Source organism: Penicillium canariense (genome assembly GCF_028826845.1).
Source record: "Penicillium canariense strain IBT 26290 chromosome Unknown utg000003l_segment0_segment0, whole genome shotgun sequence".
Classification (NCBI taxonomy): domain Eukaryota; kingdom Fungi; phylum Ascomycota; class Eurotiomycetes; order Eurotiales; family Aspergillaceae; genus Penicillium; species Penicillium canariense.
In genome coordinates this window covers 2,296,965-2,316,414 of record NW_026622730.1, presented here as the reverse complement: position 1 = coordinate 2,316,414, position 19,450 = coordinate 2,296,965, and the positions used below count along the sequence as shown (strand labels likewise).

Here is a 19,450-nt window from a genome sequence, read left to right as displayed (position 1 = left end):
CTGTACAATCCATATCTAGATATCTATCCTTGATCGGTAGACTCATATCCAAGCTGGTAGTAGAGAAGGAGAAGAAATTACATGGTTTATGAAACCCCGCATTTACCAAAGGACGGAAGGAAATTTTTGGAAGCAGTTGATGAAAGTTTAATTCATATTCTACAGCGCAGAACGCTGCCGGATCTTCATCACACGCGAAGACTTCCGCGATTGGATGCCGATATCAAACCGTGGAATTTTGGTACATGTCAAGAATAAAAGAAATACACACGCAATGCTCTTCCCTCCGCTATTCACCCCATTGGACGCAGACCAGCCGCTTATGAGGCGGTGGCCAGAACAGCACCCTCCTCAGCCTTGCTAATTCCTTCGCGCTCATCTCGTCGTCGGCGCTTCTCGAGGATCGCCTCTCGTCGCTGAGCGAGCATCTTGAGTTGACGGTTCTCAACACCCTGCATCCAGTAGCCGAAGCTGCCACCAACACCGGCGAAAAGAGGGTACACCCAGAGGGACTCCTTGGCGAGGATGGGACGCATCTCGATTCCGAGTTGCCAAAGGCGGACAGCAATGCCTGTTGAAGCATGACGATGTTAGTTCTATGGCCTTGCAGAAGCATCCGGGTAGCCACATGGTATGATCCCGTATAGCATTGGCAGCAAGGGAGGTGGTTATAAGGTGGTTGAGGGGGGTGTATCACGCACCGAAGCCGCTCCAGAAGAGGACTTTGTGGACCATGATCGCGGGTCGGACGTGGGCGGATAGGAGAAGTTCAATTCGTCGACAAGATCGGACACAGACAGTAGAGGTGGTAGGTCCGCGCTGTCACACTAAAGCGTCGCCCGCTGTCGGAATTGATGGGTCGGACGGGTCGTGAAGTCGCATTCGGGCGGCAGGAGGTTGAAGCAAATCAGCAACCCGCAGTTCTAAGCACGGAACAACCTTCATCCGGGCATCCCCGTGCTATCGCTTATCGTCTTCACGCGACTTTCTTCTCGTCCCTGTCATTGCACTGTCAGCCCACGATGGCCACCAACGAGGCCATGGAGGACGTGCAGATGGGCGCAAAGAGACGCTTGGTCGACATGGACTCCTTGAAGCGCAAGAAGTTCAAGGCCGAGGATCTCCCGATTTCTGCTTCGCAGCATGCGGCAATCGACAAACTCCTGCACTCCTTCAAGAAGAAAGGCGGATTCGACAGCATCCGGAAGCAAATATGGGCTGAGTTTAATGATGGGGTATCTTTCACTCTATCTGAAGTCATCTGCGCTTCTCATCTGTCTTCCATTCTCGGAGTTCTAATACACCTGTACAGGATTCCAAGACCAATTTCACGAACCAATTGATCGCATTGGCGGAATCGGAGATCGAGCGCGAACCAGCACATCTTTCGCGCGAAAGAGGAAAAGCCGCAACATTAATCGAAGGCGCTGTCGATCGAAGTGATGTCTACAAGAACGTCGAGGATTCCATTGATCAACTAGCATCGAAGCATCTCCAGCATATCATGGATTCAGTTCGTGCGATCCGCCGCGAAGAGATCGGTACAGAGGCAGCTCTCAAAGAAGAAGCAGCTGGGAATAAGACGGATGAGGATTACGCAGCCCATGTCAAAGTAAAACGAGACGAGCGGGACAAGGTCTGGCGCGAAGAAATACGCAGACAAAAAGAACTCGAAGAAGAACAGAAGCGCATTAAGGACGAAGAACAGCGGAAGAAACGTGAGCTGGAGCGGCAGAAGGAAGACGAAGAGAGAGCCAGGAGGAAAGAGATCGACGATAAACGGCGGGCCGAACGTGACCGCATGCGCGAAGAACAACGGGTACTCGACGAGCAACGAGAGCGGGAGCGGGAGGAAAGGTATGAGCGACGAAGGCGAGAAGATCGAGATCGGCATCGCGACTGGGATCGTGACCGTTTCCGTGATCGCTCCCCGGCTCATCGCTCCGACCGAGGCTTGTCCCCGCGCAGTCGGGACCCCAAAGGAGAGAAGTCCATTCCATCTAAAGACCCGACCCCTGCACCGGCCCCTCCCGTGGATGAAAAGTCGTTGGAGGAGGCTGCTTTACAAATGCTCTTGAAAGAAGGCGAAGAGCTTGCTGCCAAGGCGCGCCAAAAGCCCGAATTCGATTTTGAGGAGGCTGAAGCTATTGAAAATGGCCTTAAACCGCCTTCCACTTCTGCACCAGCCAAGACTTCCAACGCGTCCACCAGAGCTCCCAGTCCATCTCGGGACTCCAGACGGGGAGATTCCACAGTGGCTCGTACTCGACACCCCACCAGAGACCGAAGCCGAAGCCGCAGCGGCAGCCGCTCTCGCCGACGACAAGCATCTCGTTATGACGCAGATCGTCGCCGCGATCGCTCTCGGGATGTCTCTGTCAGATCTCGAGATCGCGAGATGGAGGAGCGCCGTGGCTACCGCGACTTCCGTGACTTTCGTGAGGAGCGAAGCTATCGACCCGCTCGTCGCAGTCGCAGCCGATCAGCCGCCAGAGGAGCCCGAGATAGAGATCGCGATCGCGACCGCGAAAGAGAACGCAGTGTGGACAGGGACAGAGAAAGAGTTCGAGATCGTGACCGACCAAGGTCCAGGTCTCGTGATCGAGATTACGACCGGCGCCGCCTTGATCGCAGCCGTGATAGAAGTCGAGACCGGGATCGTGGTGGAGATGACTATCGGCCCCGCCGAGCACGGCACTCTCGGTCTCCCTCTCGTCGACGCTCACGCTCGCGGTCTCGTCACCGGCATCGCAGTCGGGAGCGCCAACGTTCACGCTCTCGATCGGCTGCTCCTAGACGACGATCTCGTTCTAGGTCAAATGCGCGGCGAAGGTCACGGTCTCGTCGCCCCTCACGTCCACGACGCGCTTCCCCCGGCTCTCTGGATATCGACCGATATGTGCCTTTGACTAGCACTCGTAGTAGGTCACCTAGACGGCGAGTCCGTTCCCAAGAGCGAGAACGAGCTATGGGCGAGATCGACCGTTACATCCCCGGGTCCGAACGTCAGAAGGATTCCGCTCGAGAGGCGGGCAAGGAAGCTGAGGCTGATGTAACGGCCACAACGGAACTCGCCAAAGACACAGATGACCGCCGGACTCGGCGCCGCAGTCGCAGTCGACGAAGAAGCCGTAGTCGACGGAGAAGTCCTAGTCGGAGGAGAAGTCGCAGCCGCAGAAGAAGCCGAAGCCGGTAACCTTCACAAAGTCAAGGCCTAGTGCCGAGGAGGCCGGTACTAGGGTGATCTCTTAAATTCTGTAATATTAAATATGCCTTAATAGAGGAGTGGAATGCGAAACTGCCACTTTGTGGGAATATTATATAAACTTATAGTTTTGTACCTTTACTGGGAAACTGCTCGCCAGCGAGGGGTTTTGACCATCGAAAGAATGGGAGAGATGTAGAAACGGGCGATAAGAAACCCAGGAATCGACATGAAAAGTTGGGTGATGATGAGAATATCATGAGCAATAATATTAGGATACGAAGGCAAGTGCTAGTATGTTATAATTCTCTACATCAATAGACCCACTTACGCCAAGAATGGGCCTCGTCCAATGATAGGATTCCCGTGCGTGCTCTCGATTTAGACAGCGTTATCGTTATCGGGCCCTGCTCCACCCAAAAAGTTGAATCGCCAGACCGCGACTCGAACTTTTTAGCACAACCTTCCAGACGTCAACCGACAGTGATTTTGCACTTAATACCTTCCAAGAGGCGCCAATACCCTCATACCTTACTCCTTGAACTTCCCGTGATTAACCATCCACGCGTCACACCACCGACTTGCGGACGAACACCCGGTCTCCCACCGCGCCACTTTGGACTGCCGAGCAAAACGTACTGAAAGGATATTGGAAGGAACAAAAGGGGCATCTTTACGAAGGTCCCATAATACACCCTCAAAATGAGAGCAACAGCCTCCAATGCAACCGAAGATCGCCACGAACGGAGGGCGCTGTCTTCGGACGACGATCCAACCTCGTCCTCCGGCTCCTCATCCTCAGAAAGTGAAAGCGAAGGTGAAGACTCAGAAGACAGTGATGAGGCCATGCATGATGAGAACGATGCCCCTGTTCCTGCGCCCGCACCATCAGTATCCAATATCGCCGGGCGGCCCAAACCAAATATACAGCGTATGGAGAGGGGTTCAGACATTTTATCGCGACTGTCGACCTTTCTGCCAAAGATGAAGGATGCCAATGAGGATTTAGAGAGGGAAATTGCCGCCGGCAGGGGCCAAGATATGGTCTTGGATGCTGTGGAGGACGATGGAAAGGATTATATCGAGATGGTAAGTCACACTACTGTTTCTCCAATATTTGTTCATCCCTACATTCAGCTTTCGAAGATCCAGTTGCTGACCCCGCTTGTAGAATCTTGGGTTAGGAGTTCTTGAGGAAAAGCGCGACAGTGACGTTTCCTTCAGTGGTGATGAGGGCGATGATGAAAGCCCCAACGGAGATTTGAAGAAGTCTGAAGCTAAGGGAGACTCGGACCTTTTGGGACAGCTTATGGGTGGCAACAGGCCATCTACAGATAAGCCGTCGATTGAAGAGATGGCTGAGTGAAGGCGAGATATCTGGTGATTAAAAACTTGCACATACTCTATCTAGCGCACTGCATTTTCATCCGTTGGTAGGGTTTCGCCGCGACTTTGACAAAGACATTCAGTTCCAAATGAGGAGCATTGCGTATGTTCAAGGCCATGAGACACCAAATGCTTACCAAAGGCACATTGTCCAATATTTATATATTTATATAGGTACATATCTTTTTATTTAAACAAAGCAGAATGTGTTTACCTCCTAATTCTGTCCATAGTTGTCCCGCCCGACACGTGGTATCGACAGAGTGTGTTCTGAGGTGAACGAGGCTGCGACACGACATTAAATGAAGGTCGCACTCATGTACTGATATATTGCGACGAAGTGACCAATGGCCAGCCTTGAGCTACGAGCAGAAGCACAGCTCTCTGGGTAATTGTCGTGTTTAATTCAACATATGTCATTGCACCCCAGTCCACGACGGACATCATGAATAATACGAAACAGATGGAAAATGAAGAAAAATAGATCATCAAAAAGTCTAGATGAAAAATGAAGACAGGGAGAAAAGGAGAAAACAATGCATGTCGAGTATCTATTTATATGCATGGACCCATCACATATTATGGCTGAACCATATGATTAAAAATGATTAATTGAACATCACGCCGCGGGTGAGGTCTATGAGACTTCCTTGATGCGGCATGTCCAGCCAGACTCCTGGCTGAGAAGAGGCAAACTGTAAAAAAGAGTTAGCAACCTGGCTTGAGACGAAGAGAATTGGATACAAGTGAAACTTACCTCGCACCAAGGCACCAGCCCAACTCGTTATTCTTGATCTTCTTGGCGATCTTCACCTCGCGGGACAGAGGCATCTCGTAACCGGTGTGCAGAAGAGCCATCATGAAGTTGAGGTCCATGCACCAATCTGGACGATCGCGGAGTTCCTTCAGCGCACCTTCCACGCCCTCAAAGACGTTCCAGCTGTCTTCCCCGTTACAAACAGTCGCGGTAAGTTTGTGCAGCTCGTCCAAAGTAAACGAAGACGGCATGCCCAGAGGCGCAGTTCGATCAAAGAAGTAGGAGAAGATATAAACATCCTCTCGCGAGAAAGTCTTCTCGAGAGAGGGCTGGTGAACACCGTTGAAAGAGCAAGGAGCCAGCTTGCAGTCGGCCTCCTTCTTCAGGATCTTCTCGGCGATAGCGCGGCACTGGGGAGCCGCGGAAGCATCCCGAGGACCAGCCATGGTCACAGTGACCTTGGGGCCAAGAGGGTGGTCATCGGGGAAAGACACAGAGACCTCCTTCTCCATATCGGGCTGAATGCAAGGGTTGGAAATCGGACGCTTCAGCCACGACAGGTCCTTCTGGTTGTTGGCCAGCATGGCCTCCAGAACCGCACGGTTGATGGAGTCACGAGCGGACATAAGCCCATAGCCAAGGTGAGAGTGCTGGTACAGGTCGAACTCGCGGCCACCGAAATTCAACTCGTACTTGTGGTCACCCTCGGCCAAGTGTTCGGGCATGCCGCCAGCCTTGCTCTTTTCGAAAGTAGGCTGGTAGACAATCTGAGTGGAGCCACCCCCAAGATCAAAAATGGCAGCGGTGGGGGTCTCATCAGGACCGCCAATCTTACCCAGAAGATAGTTGGTGGTGATCCAGGCGTAAACACCCTCGTCAGAACCATCCATGATCTCGACACCACCCTTTTCACGGGCTACGACAGGGAAAGGATAGGTGGTTTCCAGTCGAGTGCGCACAGCCTCCAGAATGTTCTTGCTCAGCTCAGGTCCCAAGAGACGCAGTCCAGCAGTAGCCTTGACGGCAATTGGGGTGCAGGACCGATACTCTTCGGGCACATTCTGCAGGGCGACCTCCAAGAGGGGGTCTAGACTGCGAGCCGCACCCTCAGCGTCCTCCTTGTAGGAGCTAAGGCCAGAGCCACCCTCCTTCTTCTTGGTCTGCTCGAATACTTCATTCTCCAATTCCGGGGTAGAGCCGCAGTTGTTGAAGCGGTAGACGTGAATACGAGAACCAGTGCTGCCGGCGTCGATCATCAGGGCATATTGAATCAAAGGCTTGGACGAATCGAAAGGCTTGGTGCATTTGGCTGAGACACCACCGGTGGAGGGGGCTTTTTCTGTACAGACACGAGTTGTTAGTTCTGTCCATGTCGAATGGGCGGTACTGCGGGCGTCTTCGGCGCATACCTTGTGTGAAACTCGAAACCGCGGTCTTCGATGGCGAAAGCCACAAAAGGACCATAAAGACGAAGCCGACGATGGCTCCAGTCTTCAGCCACCGCGACTTTTGACTCTGAGAAACCATATTGGCGGGTTGTCCGTCGAACACTCGATCGGGCTCAACAGGCGGCAGAACAGAGCAACTGTTACTGTAGGAAACCGAACGGTGGCGGGTAACCGAATCCAAGTCTATGAGATTTTTGAGATGCTGTTGATTGTCGACCCCAGTCGACATGCGAGCAAACCGCGGACGGAAGAATAAGCAGAGGATAGATGGCGCAGGTGGCCACCAAAAGGGACGAAGTAATAACGATCGGAAGGGTTAAAAGGGACGAAACACTAGACAAGAAACCATTGATCCTCCGGGAACACCAGACAAACCCAGCAAGGAAAATGAGATTGGAGGTTGATGGTCGAAAAAGGAACGCAGGAGAGAAAGGAGATGCAATTTCAGGGATTCAGGGTTGTGGCGCAGGTGTGGCGTGGCTTTTACTCGATCCGGTCTTCCCCATAGTTGACAAGCTGACTAGTCGACTACTCCCCGTCGACCAACAAGCTCGGTCAGACTCGCTTATCCCATCACGATCTCCTGTTACTCATCTCACCTGTCTGGGCTCTAATTCAGTTTCTGTGGAAATTGCCTGCCTCTTTTACGCCTCTTTTACGCCTCGTGTACCTGCCTGCCATCCGATTTTCCCGCCAATATGAACCACACGCGTGGTCTCGTATCCACCGCGCAGGCCCTGCGCCAGACCTTTATCAACCCCCCTCGCACTCCTAGTGTCTCTTTTCTCCAGCCTCGGCCGCTTCAAAATGGCCATCAGCTGCGTTATTTCCAACAATCCGGCCGCCTCGCCTTGCGCGTCACTCGGACGCCCCCGGCCCCCACGCTGATCAAGGACGAAGCTATTGGAACTCGATTGGTCCAGCTTGTCGACGAGGAACAGAACCTCATGCCTCCTAAACGACTGGCTGAAGTTCTTGATTCCTTCGACCGCAGCAAGTTCTTTCTTTTACAAGTCTCCCCTGCCGATGCCGAACGACCGCCGGTCTGTAAGATTCTGAACAAAATGGAAGCGAAGCAACATGAAAAGGCGAAGGCCAAGTCCGCCAAGTCAGCAAAGGTGCAAACAAAGCAGATTGAGTTGAACTGGGCAATCGATGCCCACGATCTATCGCACCGCTTGAAGCAGCTGACCAACTTCCTGGAGAAGGGTCGGAAGGTGGAGGTAATCATGAGGCGGAAGAAGGCAAAGCGCTCGCCGACTGTGGATGAGATCAAACAGGTCATTCAAAGTGTGTTGGACACTACAAGAGAGGCTGGCGGTACACAGGTCAAGGCAATGGAAGGAGAGCCGGGCAAGCAGGTGATCTTGACGGTGAAGAAAGATGTTTGATTTGGCTCGAGGAGAAAGTTGAGTCTTTGTATAGCGTGAACAAGCTGCCTTTTCAGCTGCATATAGCATTGTCATGGTGCGTGTTTAGCATTATTTGGCATATCAATGGATTGACAATGTACCTTCCGGCCACAATGTGTCCTTGAGTAGCTCGGGTGCTACGCATACCTTCCATTGACTTCTCCAGGTCACAATTGTATGTCATTAGTACTTCAATCTCTCCCCAGACCATCAATTGCCTACAATCCAGGATGTCTCATCTGAATATCGTGCGTATCGTGTTTGATGACAGCCAGACCTCCGCAATCTGCGGCCCCTGATTGGCCTCTACATGACTAAGCGCTCCCTGGCGCCCCGAAAATTTGGCTATTGATTCCGCAACTCTCCTTCTCCTCCCATCGAGTTTCCTTTTTGCTTCCTGTTGTCCATCGTTCTTTTGGGGCTTCTCTTTGCAAGATGTCGAGCATCACCCGTTCCTTGAACCTCCTGGCGCGCACCAGCCGGTCCTCCCTGCTGCGCCCCCGCGCCATCAACCCCGTCCACCATGCCTTCGCCAGCGACAAGATGGCTGCCCGTGGACTGGCCACTGCCTTCGAACGCACCAAGCCCCACGTTAACATTGGTACCATCGGTCACGTTGACCACGGCAAGGTGAGACTTAAAGTTGTGATTCCCTCATACTCCTGCGCGTCTGACCTGTCCATCCTGTCTAGACCACCTTGACGGCTGCCATCACTAAGCACCAGGCCTCCAAGGGTCTGGCCAATTTCCTCGATTACGCTTCCATTGACAAGGCCCCCGAGGAGCGCAAGCGTGGTATCACCATCTCGACTGCCCACATTGAGTTCCAAACCGAATCCCGCCACTATGCTCACGTCGACTGCCCTGGTCACGCCGATTACATTAAGAACATGATTACTGGTGCTGCCAACATGGATGGTGCCATCGTTGTCGTTGCTGCCTCCGATGGTCAGATGTATGGATCAATCCTAGACCAGTTGGGTGGAGAATTGCGCTGACATATGTTGCTCCCTTAGGCCCCAGACCCGTGAGCACTTGCTGCTCGCCCGTCAGGTCGGTGTTCAGAAGATCGTGGTTTTCGTGAACAAGGTCGATGCCGTCGACGACCCTGAGATGCTTGAGCTCGTCGAGCTTGAGATGCGTGAGCTCCTTTCCACCTACGGCTTCGAGGGTGAGGAGACCCCCATCGTCTTCGGCTCCGCCCTCTGCGCCCTTGAGGACCGCCGCCCCGACATTGGTTCCGAACGTATCAACGACCTCATGAACGCCGTCGATACCTGGATCCCTACCCCTGAGCGTGATCTCGACAAACCCTTCCTCATGTCCATTGAGGAGGTCTTCTCCATCCCCGGTCGTGGTACCGTCGCCTCTGGCCGAGTCGAGCGTGGCCAGCTGAAGAAGGATACCGAGGTCGAGATTGTTGGCGGCTCTGAGGTCCCCATCAAGACCAAGGTTACCGACATCGAGACTTTCAAGAAGACTTGTGACGAGTCCCGCGCTGGTGATAACTCCGGCCTGCTGCTCCGTGGTATCCGCCGTGAGGACATCCGCCGTGGTATGGTTATTGCCCAGCCCGGCAGCACCAAGGCTGCCCAGAAGTTCCTGGTCTCTATGTATGTTCTGACCGAGGCTGAGGGTGGTCGCCGGACCGGCTTCGGCGCCAACTACCGTCCCCAGGTCTACCTCCGCACCGCTGGTAAGTCTCCTCCATGAGTATAGTCCCACCTGTTGATCAACGACTAACGCCGCGACCATAGATGAGCCTGGTGACCTGACCTTCCCCGATGGCGACGAGTCCCGCCGCGTCCAGCCCGGTGACAACGTCGAGATGGTCCTCGCTACCCACCGCCCGGTCGCCGCCGAGGCTGGTCAGCGCTTCAACATCCGCGAGGGTGGCCGCACCGTCGCCACTGGCCTGATCACCCGTGTGATGGACCAGTAAATGGGTCTTGCTCGACCTTGGCCAGATAGAGTCTTCTAGACTGATCCAGCCCTTGTATTATGACACCCCCTTCTTTCTTGTCTTGTTTGTCTGCCACCTTGTTATTCACAGCGCGGGAACCATCGATCAGCCTAAGGGATCCGGGGGAAAGCTGGAGTTTTCGCTTGAATCTTGTTCATGTACCTCTACTGTATTGGAGATGTAGTTGGTTGTATCTTCTCTCCCCTCATCCCATGGAAATGTATTCAAAATCAAATTCAATACGTCGGTTCGAGACTGCAGAGTTCTGTCTTTCCACATAGTTCCAAGTTTTAATGCTTCACAAGCTTCGCATGTTCCCTGTTTCGGTGCGTTGGTGTATTATATATGCGCCTACGAGCACCTACTGTAACTTCGATTCGGCCGAACTAACGGACGAATGGCGGATGCGCCGGACTAACCCCCGGACCAGCCGGGCTTTGTGCGTGGGTTTAGTTCGGGAGTCTGTGGTCATTGCACGCCCAGCATCGTATACTGTTGACGCCAGTTGTTTTATTGGCAGGTTATGCGGTGACTGATGCATCTAGATTTTTCTTTGCATTGAATGGACACTATACACTGTGGAACTATTAATCCCCTAACCTCGGCATACCCCTGTCTGCACTTAAAGGTTGAATATACGAGCTGTTTACGACGTGCCGCGCGAGGATGCCAGATTTAGCCTCATCAAAGAGATGGCAAGCTTCTTTACATGCATTCGATAATGGCTGGCCTATTTGAGGTAGACACATAACTAGCAATCCCAATACACAAATGTCCTTTTGGGCTCATATAATTTGTGGAGAATCTAAGACCGAGGATATAGTCCGACTTTTCCCAAGAATATTTATTTCGCCATGGCTCAATGAGGTGCCCGAAGCTCATGCTTCCTACTTCCGTAAATAGATCGCTTTTCACTCGTGCACATTATACTAGCTTCTGGAGAGGAGAACCTCGACATAGATACCCCTATCTTTGTGCGTTTTCTGGGGCAAACGCCACCGGGCTTCTTCTGCAAACGCCTGCGTGAAAGTGATGCCCAAACTATACACATACCTTGACATATACGTGATCTCCTTCCCGAATTCGAAGACTACTTAAGCAGTGTTCCTCGTCTTGTTTGGAATGGGGGCTTTCCGGTATTTATACTTTGTCCCTCTGCGCAACATTATCGACACGCACTATTTGGTCAGCGGGCGGGCGGCGCTTTTCTTAAAGCGGTTTAGAGCAGTCGCCCCCAAGACTATCATTTCTGAGCTTCTGCCCACCCTTACTCTCTTCTTAGATACCTCCTACTTTCTTGATGTTTCTCTTGAAACACCGATCTTCCGTACTGCTTGATTATTCCACATCAAAATTATCTGGCTTTGCCAAGCACTTGGGTTTCCTGGCCGATTCAAAGCCAGCGCGCGAGCTCCGTTGAGAGCGGCAACTAGGTGGTTCTGAGAATAATGGACCCCTGGAGTGGCTCGAACGGTCCCCCACCTCGCAAGAAAATGCGAAAGGGGACCAAGAGTTGTGTTGAATGTACGTCACGGAAGATATCCGACCTCTCAGCTCAACACTCAAAAGTCCCACCACAGGTCGGCGGCGCAAGATCCGTTGTACCTATCATCCGGATCGCCCAGAGACCTGCAATGAATGTCGATTACGAGGCTCTACATGCATTGATCAAGAGCACAGTCCCGAGGATTCTGGATTCGCAGTGGGGCCCGGACAAGGAGACCAGCGGTATAGTCTCCGCGAACGAGTAGCTCACCTGGAAACTGTAGTCCAAGAGTTATCCAAACGGCTGGATCAACAGAGTAACGCCAATACACCTTGTGAGCAGAAGCGCTGTACTGACTTCTCTTGGGACCCAGTGCGTGCTAACTTTGCTAGCCGCGATTCTTCCACGAGCAGAGGTGACAACACCAGCAACCGAGTCCGATCAACTAGGCCCGTCTAGCGACCAAATTCAAAGCGCGCCAGTATTGCAATTGTTTGATAATTACCTTGTGAGCCGCCGCGAGGACTCAGACAGTAATGAACGATTCATGGGAGCGAAAGACATGTCCCCAAAGGCGCGAGCAGTACGGACCGAGCTCCTGTCGTTACTCCCACCGACAGCCGACATCGATAAGATCCTCGCTGGGACTTCACATCTCTGGTCTCAGTGGAATGAGCACTTTCCGGAGCTTCTGTATAACTTTGATCTCAAACCAGGACTGGTCGATAGCACAGTTGCACCCGCCGAGATTGCCAAGGCGCTTGTTTGTCTTGCTATCAGTGTCATTCACTCGCCGCCTGAATTCGATTTCAATACCTTGCACATCGTAATTGATCCTCAAGAGTTTGCCGCCCGCTGTACTGCGGCTGTGGATCGTCTAGTCGTTCGTGATGACGACTTTGCGGCGACGCTTCCTGGCATTGAAGCTCAGATGCTGCTAGCGAAGTATCATCTGAACGAGGGCCGGCTTCGCAAGGCGTGGCTGATCAATCGGCGGGCCATTGAATTTGCACACCTTGCGGGAATGCATCTATCAACTCGAACCCGGCGACCCTCAGACAAGATCTTCGATCGACGACTGAGGATATGGTGCTCCTTGACCGTCTCTGACCGATCACTAAGCCTGATCCTTGGCCTTCCTTATGGGGTTTCGGATAGCTTCTTTCTGCCCCAGGTCGAACGACGTCTGAGTTCGGGGGTGACTGCCCCGGAGCAGTACTTGTTACGCATCGGCGTTATCACCGGGCACATGGTGGATCGCAACCAGAACCCAGCGGACATGTGCTTGGAGACAACTTTGCGACTCGATCAGGAGCTGATGGATGCGTGGAGAGCCATGCCGAACAGCTTCTACGGTACCGCACCTGGTCCCAATGAGAAGCGGGAGCAGTTTCAAGCTCGCGTTCCTTTGCAGTTTATGCCCAAGGTCCTCCGTGCTCTCTTGCATATGCCCTTTCTGCTGAAATACCCTCAAGACCCGCGGTTCACCTTCTGCCACCGCAAAGCAATTCAATCCGCTCGTGAGGGTTTGTTGCTGTACAAGGTTCTTCGATCGATGACCAGGACTTATCTGTGCAAAATGATTGATTTCCTGGCTTTTACAATGGGCATGCTGCTGATCGTTCATCTGCACGGCAGCATTGATGAATGTCCGACGCCTAACAAGGAGCAGCATGAGCAGGACTGGAAGCTTGTGGGTGAGGTAGTCGATATCCTGAGGGAGGCTGCACCTGAGAGTGGCGGATCCGTCGCTGCCGAGTCTGCAAACATCCTTGGTGCTATTTTCCATACTAGGTCGCAAAAAAGGAACTGGTCATCACAGTCTACCTGCAAGGTCACGGTGCCATACTTTGGGACCATCACCATTGGAGCCGGATCGAAGCTTTTAAGATCCCAGGGCAGCAAGGCACAGGACGACACTACCCCCAATACACTACCGCCTGCCATCTCTTCATCCAAATCGGCCCCTAATCAGCTATATACTCCCCCCATGTCCGATCCTGGTGGAACATCCACTACTCACAACCCCGACACATTGAATCCCAACACCCCAGTTCTAGAGACGGTGGACACCGGGTATCCAATTCAGCCGTTGTCGCAGGGCGAAGATATCACCACCACCGAGTTTGCGGGCTTGGGGTCCAATGCATTTACGGGACTATTCGATGACTTTGGACAGTTTATGTGGCCGAATCCCGCGGTCGATCTTGGACTGGACTATGGCTGGAACCTGAACTGGTCTGAGTAAGGGGGAGCCCCGGCCGATATCCTTCTAATGGATATTTTACCCTTTGACACAATATTTGATCGTGGAAAAATCCACTTTCAAAAGATCGATTAGTTTGTGCAAGCACTAAGATACTTTGATCCATAGTTCCACAGCCCCCCCCGGGGAGTGGTCAGTTATACTCCGTAGATCCCCAGCCCCTCGGGACCGGAAATAAAGGGGTTATGTAAGGCAGCTTGTCCCAGCAACCGACGACCTCGGACTTTTCGATCGCGGCACTCGTGCAACAGCCTTGTGATCGTCCTGGCTCCTCCTGATCCCATCTGATTGATCGGATACTGCTGCGCTTCGTTTGAATGAGCCACCTCCGCCCGACCTCCTACTTCCCGCGTCTCCCACCTGCCCTCGCCGCATCTCACCCTCCGGCGATCTGTCCCCACAACACCACCTCCAGAGAGTGATAGCTGTGACTATGTCCGAACGCCCGTCGGGATTGGGCCGAAACCCAACAGCGCCTCCTGTCATGGCAAATGGGCACTTTGCTACGATCGGCGACAGCAGCGACGTCGCATCCTATGAGCATGGAGTACAAGTCATTGACGGGGATAAGGAGTTCAAGTACAACCCACAGGCACCTTGCTCTTGCGCCCGCCTGCAGCTGCAGGCTCGCGGGCAATGGAACCGTCGGATGCTGACAGCTTTTCTGCAGTCCCAACTTGTCCAAGTATCTCTCTCTCGAAGATGTCACCTCCGCCGGGTTCAATTACCACCTCATCTCTGTCTTCGGTTCGCAGTCGACCGGCAAGTCTACCTTGCTGAACAACCTCTTCGGTACCCAGTTCTCGGTGATGTCCGAGTTGGAGCGGAGGCAAACGACCAAAGGTATTTGGCTGTCGAAGAACAAGAAGCAAGGGGACGCGGCCGCGGACGGGACCCGCATGGCGGACAATATCTTGGTAATGGACGTGGAAGGTACCGACGGCCGCGAACGAGGCGAGGACCAGGATTTCGAGCGCAAGTCTGCTCTATTTGCGCTTGCGACTAGCGAGGTGCTCATTGTCAACATCTGGGAGCACCAGGTGGGGTTATACCAGGGTGCCAACATGGGTCTGCTCAAGACGGTGTTCGAGGTCAACCTGCAATTATTCTTGAAGGATAAAAAGTACGTGGATCAAGATTGACCAGGGCGTGTTACGCAAGACACTAACGAGGCGGCCCTAGTACGACGCATCGATCCCTCCTTTTCTTTGTTATTCGTGATTTCATCGGCACCACTCCGCTTAAGAACCTCCAAAAGACACTGCTGGAAGACCTGGCTCGTCTGTGGGCCACAATTTCGAAGCCGGCTGGGCTCGAGAACTCTACAATCCACGATTACTTTGACTTCCAGTTCTATGGACTTCCGCATAAGGGCTACCAACCCGATCAGTTCGTGGCGGAAACGAAGAAGTTGGGCCTGCGCTTCCGCGACGGCCACCGTGACCCGAAGCGAGATGCCCTCCGGGGCGAGTTCTCCGAAGGCGGGGTTTTCCTTCCCGAATACCACCGACGAATCCCAGCTGATGGATTCTCGCATTATGCCGAAGGTATTTGGGACCAAATTGTCAATAATAAGGACCTGGATCTGCCCACGCAGCAGGAATTGCTTGCTCAGTTCCGTTGTGACGAAATCTTGCGGGAAGTGATGATTGGATTTGATGAAACTATTACTGCGTTTGAGGACAAGCAGGCCGAGGGTGTCCGTCTGGGAGCCCCGGAAGTCCTGGGTGGCTTGGGCGCGGCCATGCGTGGGGCCCGCTCGAAGACTCTCAAGGGCTTTGAGACCGAGGCCAGTCGGTACCATAAGGGTGTCTACCAGCGGAAGAAGGCTGAGCTGGAGGGTAAGGTTGATACGCGACTAAAGGCTCTCTTCCATGGTCAGATATCAGCTGCCCACAAGTCTGGTATCCATGACTTTAGCGAGGCAGTTACCAATGCTGTCAAGTCTGGTCAGAAAAAGGGGGGTAGTTATGATTTCGCTGAGATTGTCAACCGGGAGACCAATATCTCTCTAGAGAAATTCGAGGAGGTTGCTCGCTCAACACTGGTCGAAGGTGCCTCTTGGAGCAACTACAAGCAGGAGCTGAGCCTTTATGAGAAGGAGCTGGCTGAAGTCAGCGGTCGTCTGCGACGAGATGAGATGAGACGACTGGCCAGCCGTGTTGAGCGGTGGGTTCAGTCTCGTCTTGGCGAATCGGTGGGACTCGAGTTCAACAACCTCGGCTCTGGACGCGCGGGCGGCGGTGCCCCTGAGAATGGTGAAAAGCCCACTGAGCAGGCTTTCTGGGATCGGATCTGGAACGTGTTTGTGGAGACTGTTCTCGACGCCGAGCGGAGATTCACGGACCGCGCCAGCAGCTTCGATGCCAGCCTGGAAGAGGTCGATGTTGGCCTATGGCGCCTGCGCCGCAAGTCCTGGGGTGTTTTGCATGCCAAGATTGACGAGGAGATGATCGAGGGCAATTTGCTTTTGAAGCTGCGTGAGAACTTTGAGGACAAGTTCCGATATGATGAGGCCGGTGTGCCGCGGATCTGGCGCCCAACGGACGACATTGAGGGCATCTACACTCGCGCTCGTGAGTCCACGCTGACACTCATTCCTCTGCTCTCTCGATTCCGTCTTGCTGAGACCAGCGCCCCTCCCCCGCTTGACCGGTGGATCGGTCACACTCCTAGCACGGCGACTCCCGCAGATGAGGAGGACCTGGCACCCATTGGTGGCGTTGATGAGGACGAAGGCAAGAGCCTGGAAGAGGAAATGACCATTCTCGGCGAAGCGAAGCGCCAGGAGCTCACGGTGCGCTTCAAAAAAACCGCAGATGGGGTTTATGTCGAGGCCAAGCGGAGTGCCATTGGCGGCATTACCCAGGTTCCGTTGTACTTCTACGGTTTGCTCCTGGCTCTGGGCTGGAATGAGATCATTGCAGGTGAGCTTCTTCTGGTCTTTCCGTTGCGATCTATCTGCTAACGTAAAGCTCAATCCTAGTCCTGCGCAACCCGGCCTACTTCTTCCTGCTGTTCGTGTGCGCCGTTGGTGCCTATGTCACGTACCAGCTCAACCTTTGGGGCCCTATCCTCAAGATGACCGAAGCTGCGTCCCAGCAGGCACTCGTGGAAGGCAAACGTCGCCTGCGCGAGTTCCTCGAGTCCTCCGATACTGGCCGGCAGGCTATCGCCATGTCCGCTTCGGATCGAGCTGGCTCTTCGGGCAACAAGGAAGAGTATGAGATGTCTGATATGCCAAAGCGAAGCTCTGGCTTGAAGACCGACGACCTGGATGACCTGTAAACTTTCTCTTTGCTGCTCCGCGGGCGAGCATCCTGTACCGTTTCTATAGGGTAAATTCATTATAGCGTTCATTGGCATTGTTCTCAACACGACTGCAGAGGTACGAAAATTGATCGACGTTGGGCGATGCTTTCATCTTATCCGGGCAGGGCAGTTAGGGTACGTGGTGGTACTGACGCAATGGTTTCAGCCCACCCCGGGAGAATCGGGCCTCTACTGTAGAGTAACTGTACCCTGACCAAGCTTGTTCGCCGTCCATGCTTTGCCTCGGAAAACCTACTACAGCACTTCATTTAGGCCGCATTGGATCATCCTACTCTCTGGGCATCGCCTAGGTGCCCGATCGAGTGACTGCGGGGTCGTCCTCACGTCCACGGGGAACGCGGACTTGCTCCGATGTTTTGCTCTGCTAAATAGCCGTGCTGCACTCGATCTTCTCCGTTCACATCTCAACCTCGACCGCCGGAAAGAAAAAGAGCAAGCTGTCTAATCGAGCAGATCGCACGCCTGGACTGCCTATAGAACAGCACCTCGCATTTCAGCAGCATCGTCTCCACCACGAGCAATCAGATCAACATGTCCGGCACCACACCACTCCCAGAGAAATTCGATGACCTTCCTGACAAGCGCCGGTATTGGCCTGCACCCGCCGGCTCGGAGGAGGAAGGCCTTGGCATGTTGCGCATCCTGACGCCAGAAATAGTCGCGGACGCGGCGCGGACGCAGATCCAGACCGGCGAGCGGGTGTGTCTGAACTGGAATATAGAGAACCTGAGCCCTCCAGGATTCGGTCGCAAGCCCTTTGAGCACCGCATCAAATGGGTCGCCGAGGGCGTCGCCTTCGACGACGAATATCACTTCAACCCTCAACAATCCTCGCAGTGGGACGGGCTTCGCCACCACAACGCCCCTGCCCCGACACCGGAGAACCCCCAGCGCCGCGTCTTCTACGGCGGCACGACATCTGAAGAGATCATAGACACCGACTCGCCGCGCATTGGAATTGGTCACTGGGCCAAAAAGGGCATTGCAGGTCGCGGCGTGCTCATCGATTACGTCTCGTACGCGGAGAAAAGAGGGATACCCTTGAACGCTCTCAGCCGACAAATGATCTCGCTCGACGAGGTTCAAGAAATCGTGCAAGAGTGCAATATCACTTTCCAGAAGGGCGATATCTTCTTCCTCCGCGTTGGTCTACCACGGACCTGGGCAGCCATGTCACCAGAGCAGCGCAAGGCGTACAGCGAGCAGCCGATGCCGCAACATGCAGGCATCGAGCAGAGCGAGCGCGTGCTGCGGTTTATGTGGGATCACCATTTTGCGGCTGTGGCTTCTGATGCTGTGAGCTTTGAGGTCTTCCCGGCTATTAACGAGGAGTATGACCTGCACCACCACCTGCTCGCGGGTTGGGGTGTGCCTATCGGCGAGATGTTTGATTTAGAGGAGTTGGCGGCCACTTGCAAGAAACTGGGTCGTTGGAGCTTTTTCATCTCAAGTAGTCCATTGAACTGCGCGCGAGGCGTGTCAAGTCCGCCGAATTGTATGGCGATCTTTTAGAGAGTCAATCTATGCTTAGTTAAGATTTTGATGTGGCTGGGAGGAGAGGTTACTCCGTACTTTGCTCCAAATTAGTGATGGAGGAAGGGCATCGTACTACTGCGCAGTGCATATAACGTCAGAAAAGTATAGGATTATCGTGCCTTACTCGCTCTTTGGCCCCTTTATCAATACATACAATGCCGAGAAATGTTCTTCTTGGCCCGCGGCTAAGCCAGACCCCCAACGTTCCTTCTGTGCTCGATCAGTGCATGGATCTCACATAAGCTGGACTGGGTGCAGCACAATGACCCTCTCCTATGATCATCTGGATCGAAGGAGAACTTTGTCGAGGTCGAGCGATTGGTCAGTTCTTCAAGACAAAATGAAATGGCTGCTGGATCATGACGATAAAGCCCAGCACATTGCGCACAAAACAAGTCGAAGTCCTTCCGAGAGTGGTATTACGCAAGCTGCGGAAGTATGCTACTGGCGTCGATTGATTCAAGATATGTGGCAGTTAGTTAGCCCTCAGCCAAAATGCTTTAACGAAGATGATGGTAAAGAGGTGTGGAGAGGAGTAAACTTTGAAAGCTTCTGTCAAGACAAAACAGGACTAATTCCTAGGCGAACTAACCACTAGACCAAAATATGCACTATAGGCAAGATTCCTAGTCTATACCATCTCCTATTGCTCTGACAG

At 53.4% G+C, this 19,450-nt stretch overlaps 10 protein-coding genes across 10 annotated transcripts; 8 read left to right on the top strand and 2 right to left on the bottom strand.

Moving 5' to 3' along the window:
* Positions 1-320: 320 nt before the first annotated feature.
* On the bottom strand, positions 321-735 carry N7482_005674 (putative NADH-ubiquinone oxidoreductase 14 kDa subunit; the record flags this gene model as incomplete). Its single annotated transcript, XM_056687799.1, has 2 exons — positions 321-571; positions 702-735. 2 exons carry the CDS (start codon positions 733-735, stop codon positions 321-323), a joined length of 285 nt encoding a protein of 94 aa, XP_056543354.1.
* Positions 736-1,022: 287 nt separating this feature from the next.
* Positions 1,023-2,909, top strand: N7482_005673 (uncharacterized protein; the record flags this gene model as incomplete). The annotated part of the gene is made up of 3 exons (XM_056687798.1): positions 1,023-1,235; positions 1,313-2,219; positions 2,281-2,909. The coding sequence occupies 3 exons, from the start codon at positions 1,023-1,025 to the stop codon at positions 2,907-2,909; spliced, it is 1,749 nt and encodes a 582-aa protein (XP_056543353.1).
* Positions 2,910-2,968: 59 nt separating this feature from the next.
* Positions 2,969-3,218, top strand: N7482_005672 (uncharacterized protein; the record flags this gene model as incomplete). Its single annotated transcript, XM_056687797.1, has 2 exons — positions 2,969-3,052; positions 3,087-3,218. The coding sequence occupies 2 exons, from the start codon at positions 2,969-2,971 to the stop codon at positions 3,216-3,218; spliced, it is 216 nt and encodes a 71-aa protein (XP_056543352.1).
* Positions 3,219-3,907: 689 nt separating this feature from the next.
* Positions 3,908-4,571, top strand: N7482_005671 (NOPCHAP1/New4 family protein; the record flags this gene model as incomplete). Its single annotated transcript, XM_056687796.1, has 2 exons — positions 3,908-4,294; positions 4,377-4,571. 2 exons carry the CDS (start codon positions 3,908-3,910, stop codon positions 4,569-4,571), a joined length of 582 nt encoding a protein of 193 aa, XP_056543351.1.
* Positions 4,572-5,228: 657 nt separating this feature from the next.
* N7482_005670 (guanosine diphosphatase) lies at positions 5,229-7,025 on the bottom strand (the record flags this gene model as incomplete). Its single annotated transcript, XM_056687795.1, has 3 exons — positions 5,229-5,286; positions 5,349-6,687; positions 6,758-7,025. The coding sequence occupies 3 exons, from the start codon at positions 7,023-7,025 to the stop codon at positions 5,229-5,231; spliced, it is 1,665 nt and encodes a 554-aa protein (XP_056543350.1).
* Positions 7,026-7,494: 469 nt separating this feature from the next.
* Positions 7,495-8,187, top strand: N7482_005669 (putative translation initiation factor IF3; the record flags this gene model as incomplete). Its single annotated transcript, XM_056687794.1, has 1 exon — positions 7,495-8,187. The coding sequence occupies one exon, from the start codon at positions 7,495-7,497 to the stop codon at positions 8,185-8,187; it is 693 nt and encodes a 230-aa protein (XP_056543349.1).
* Positions 8,188-8,643: 456 nt separating this feature from the next.
* Positions 8,644-10,150, top strand: N7482_005668 (translation elongation factor Tu; the record flags this gene model as incomplete). The annotated part of the gene is made up of 4 exons (XM_056687793.1): positions 8,644-8,838; positions 8,901-9,163; positions 9,225-9,904; positions 9,966-10,150. The coding sequence occupies 4 exons, from the start codon at positions 8,644-8,646 to the stop codon at positions 10,148-10,150; spliced, it is 1,323 nt and encodes a 440-aa protein (XP_056543348.1).
* A 1,514-nt stretch (positions 10,151-11,664) lies between these two features.
* Positions 11,665-13,905, top strand: N7482_005667 (transcription factor domain-containing protein; the record flags this gene model as incomplete). The annotated part of the gene is made up of 3 exons (XM_056687792.1): positions 11,665-11,695; positions 11,741-11,899; positions 12,050-13,905. 3 exons carry the CDS (start codon positions 11,665-11,667, stop codon positions 13,903-13,905), a joined length of 2,046 nt encoding a protein of 681 aa, XP_056543347.1.
* A 451-nt stretch (positions 13,906-14,356) lies between these two features.
* On the top strand, positions 14,357-17,211 carry sey1 (dynamin-like GTPase SEY1; the record flags this gene model as incomplete). The annotated part of the gene is made up of 4 exons (XM_056687791.1): positions 14,357-14,502; positions 14,594-15,046; positions 15,106-16,850; positions 16,910-17,211. The coding sequence occupies 4 exons, from the start codon at positions 14,357-14,359 to the stop codon at positions 17,209-17,211; spliced, it is 2,646 nt and encodes an 881-aa protein (XP_056543346.1).
* A 576-nt stretch (positions 17,212-17,787) lies between these two features.
* On the top strand, positions 17,788-18,768 carry N7482_005665 (uncharacterized protein; the record flags this gene model as incomplete). Its single annotated transcript, XM_056687790.1, has 1 exon — positions 17,788-18,768. One exon carries the CDS (start codon positions 17,788-17,790, stop codon positions 18,766-18,768), a length of 981 nt encoding a protein of 326 aa, XP_056543345.1.
* Between the last annotated feature and the right edge of the window lie 682 nt (positions 18,769-19,450).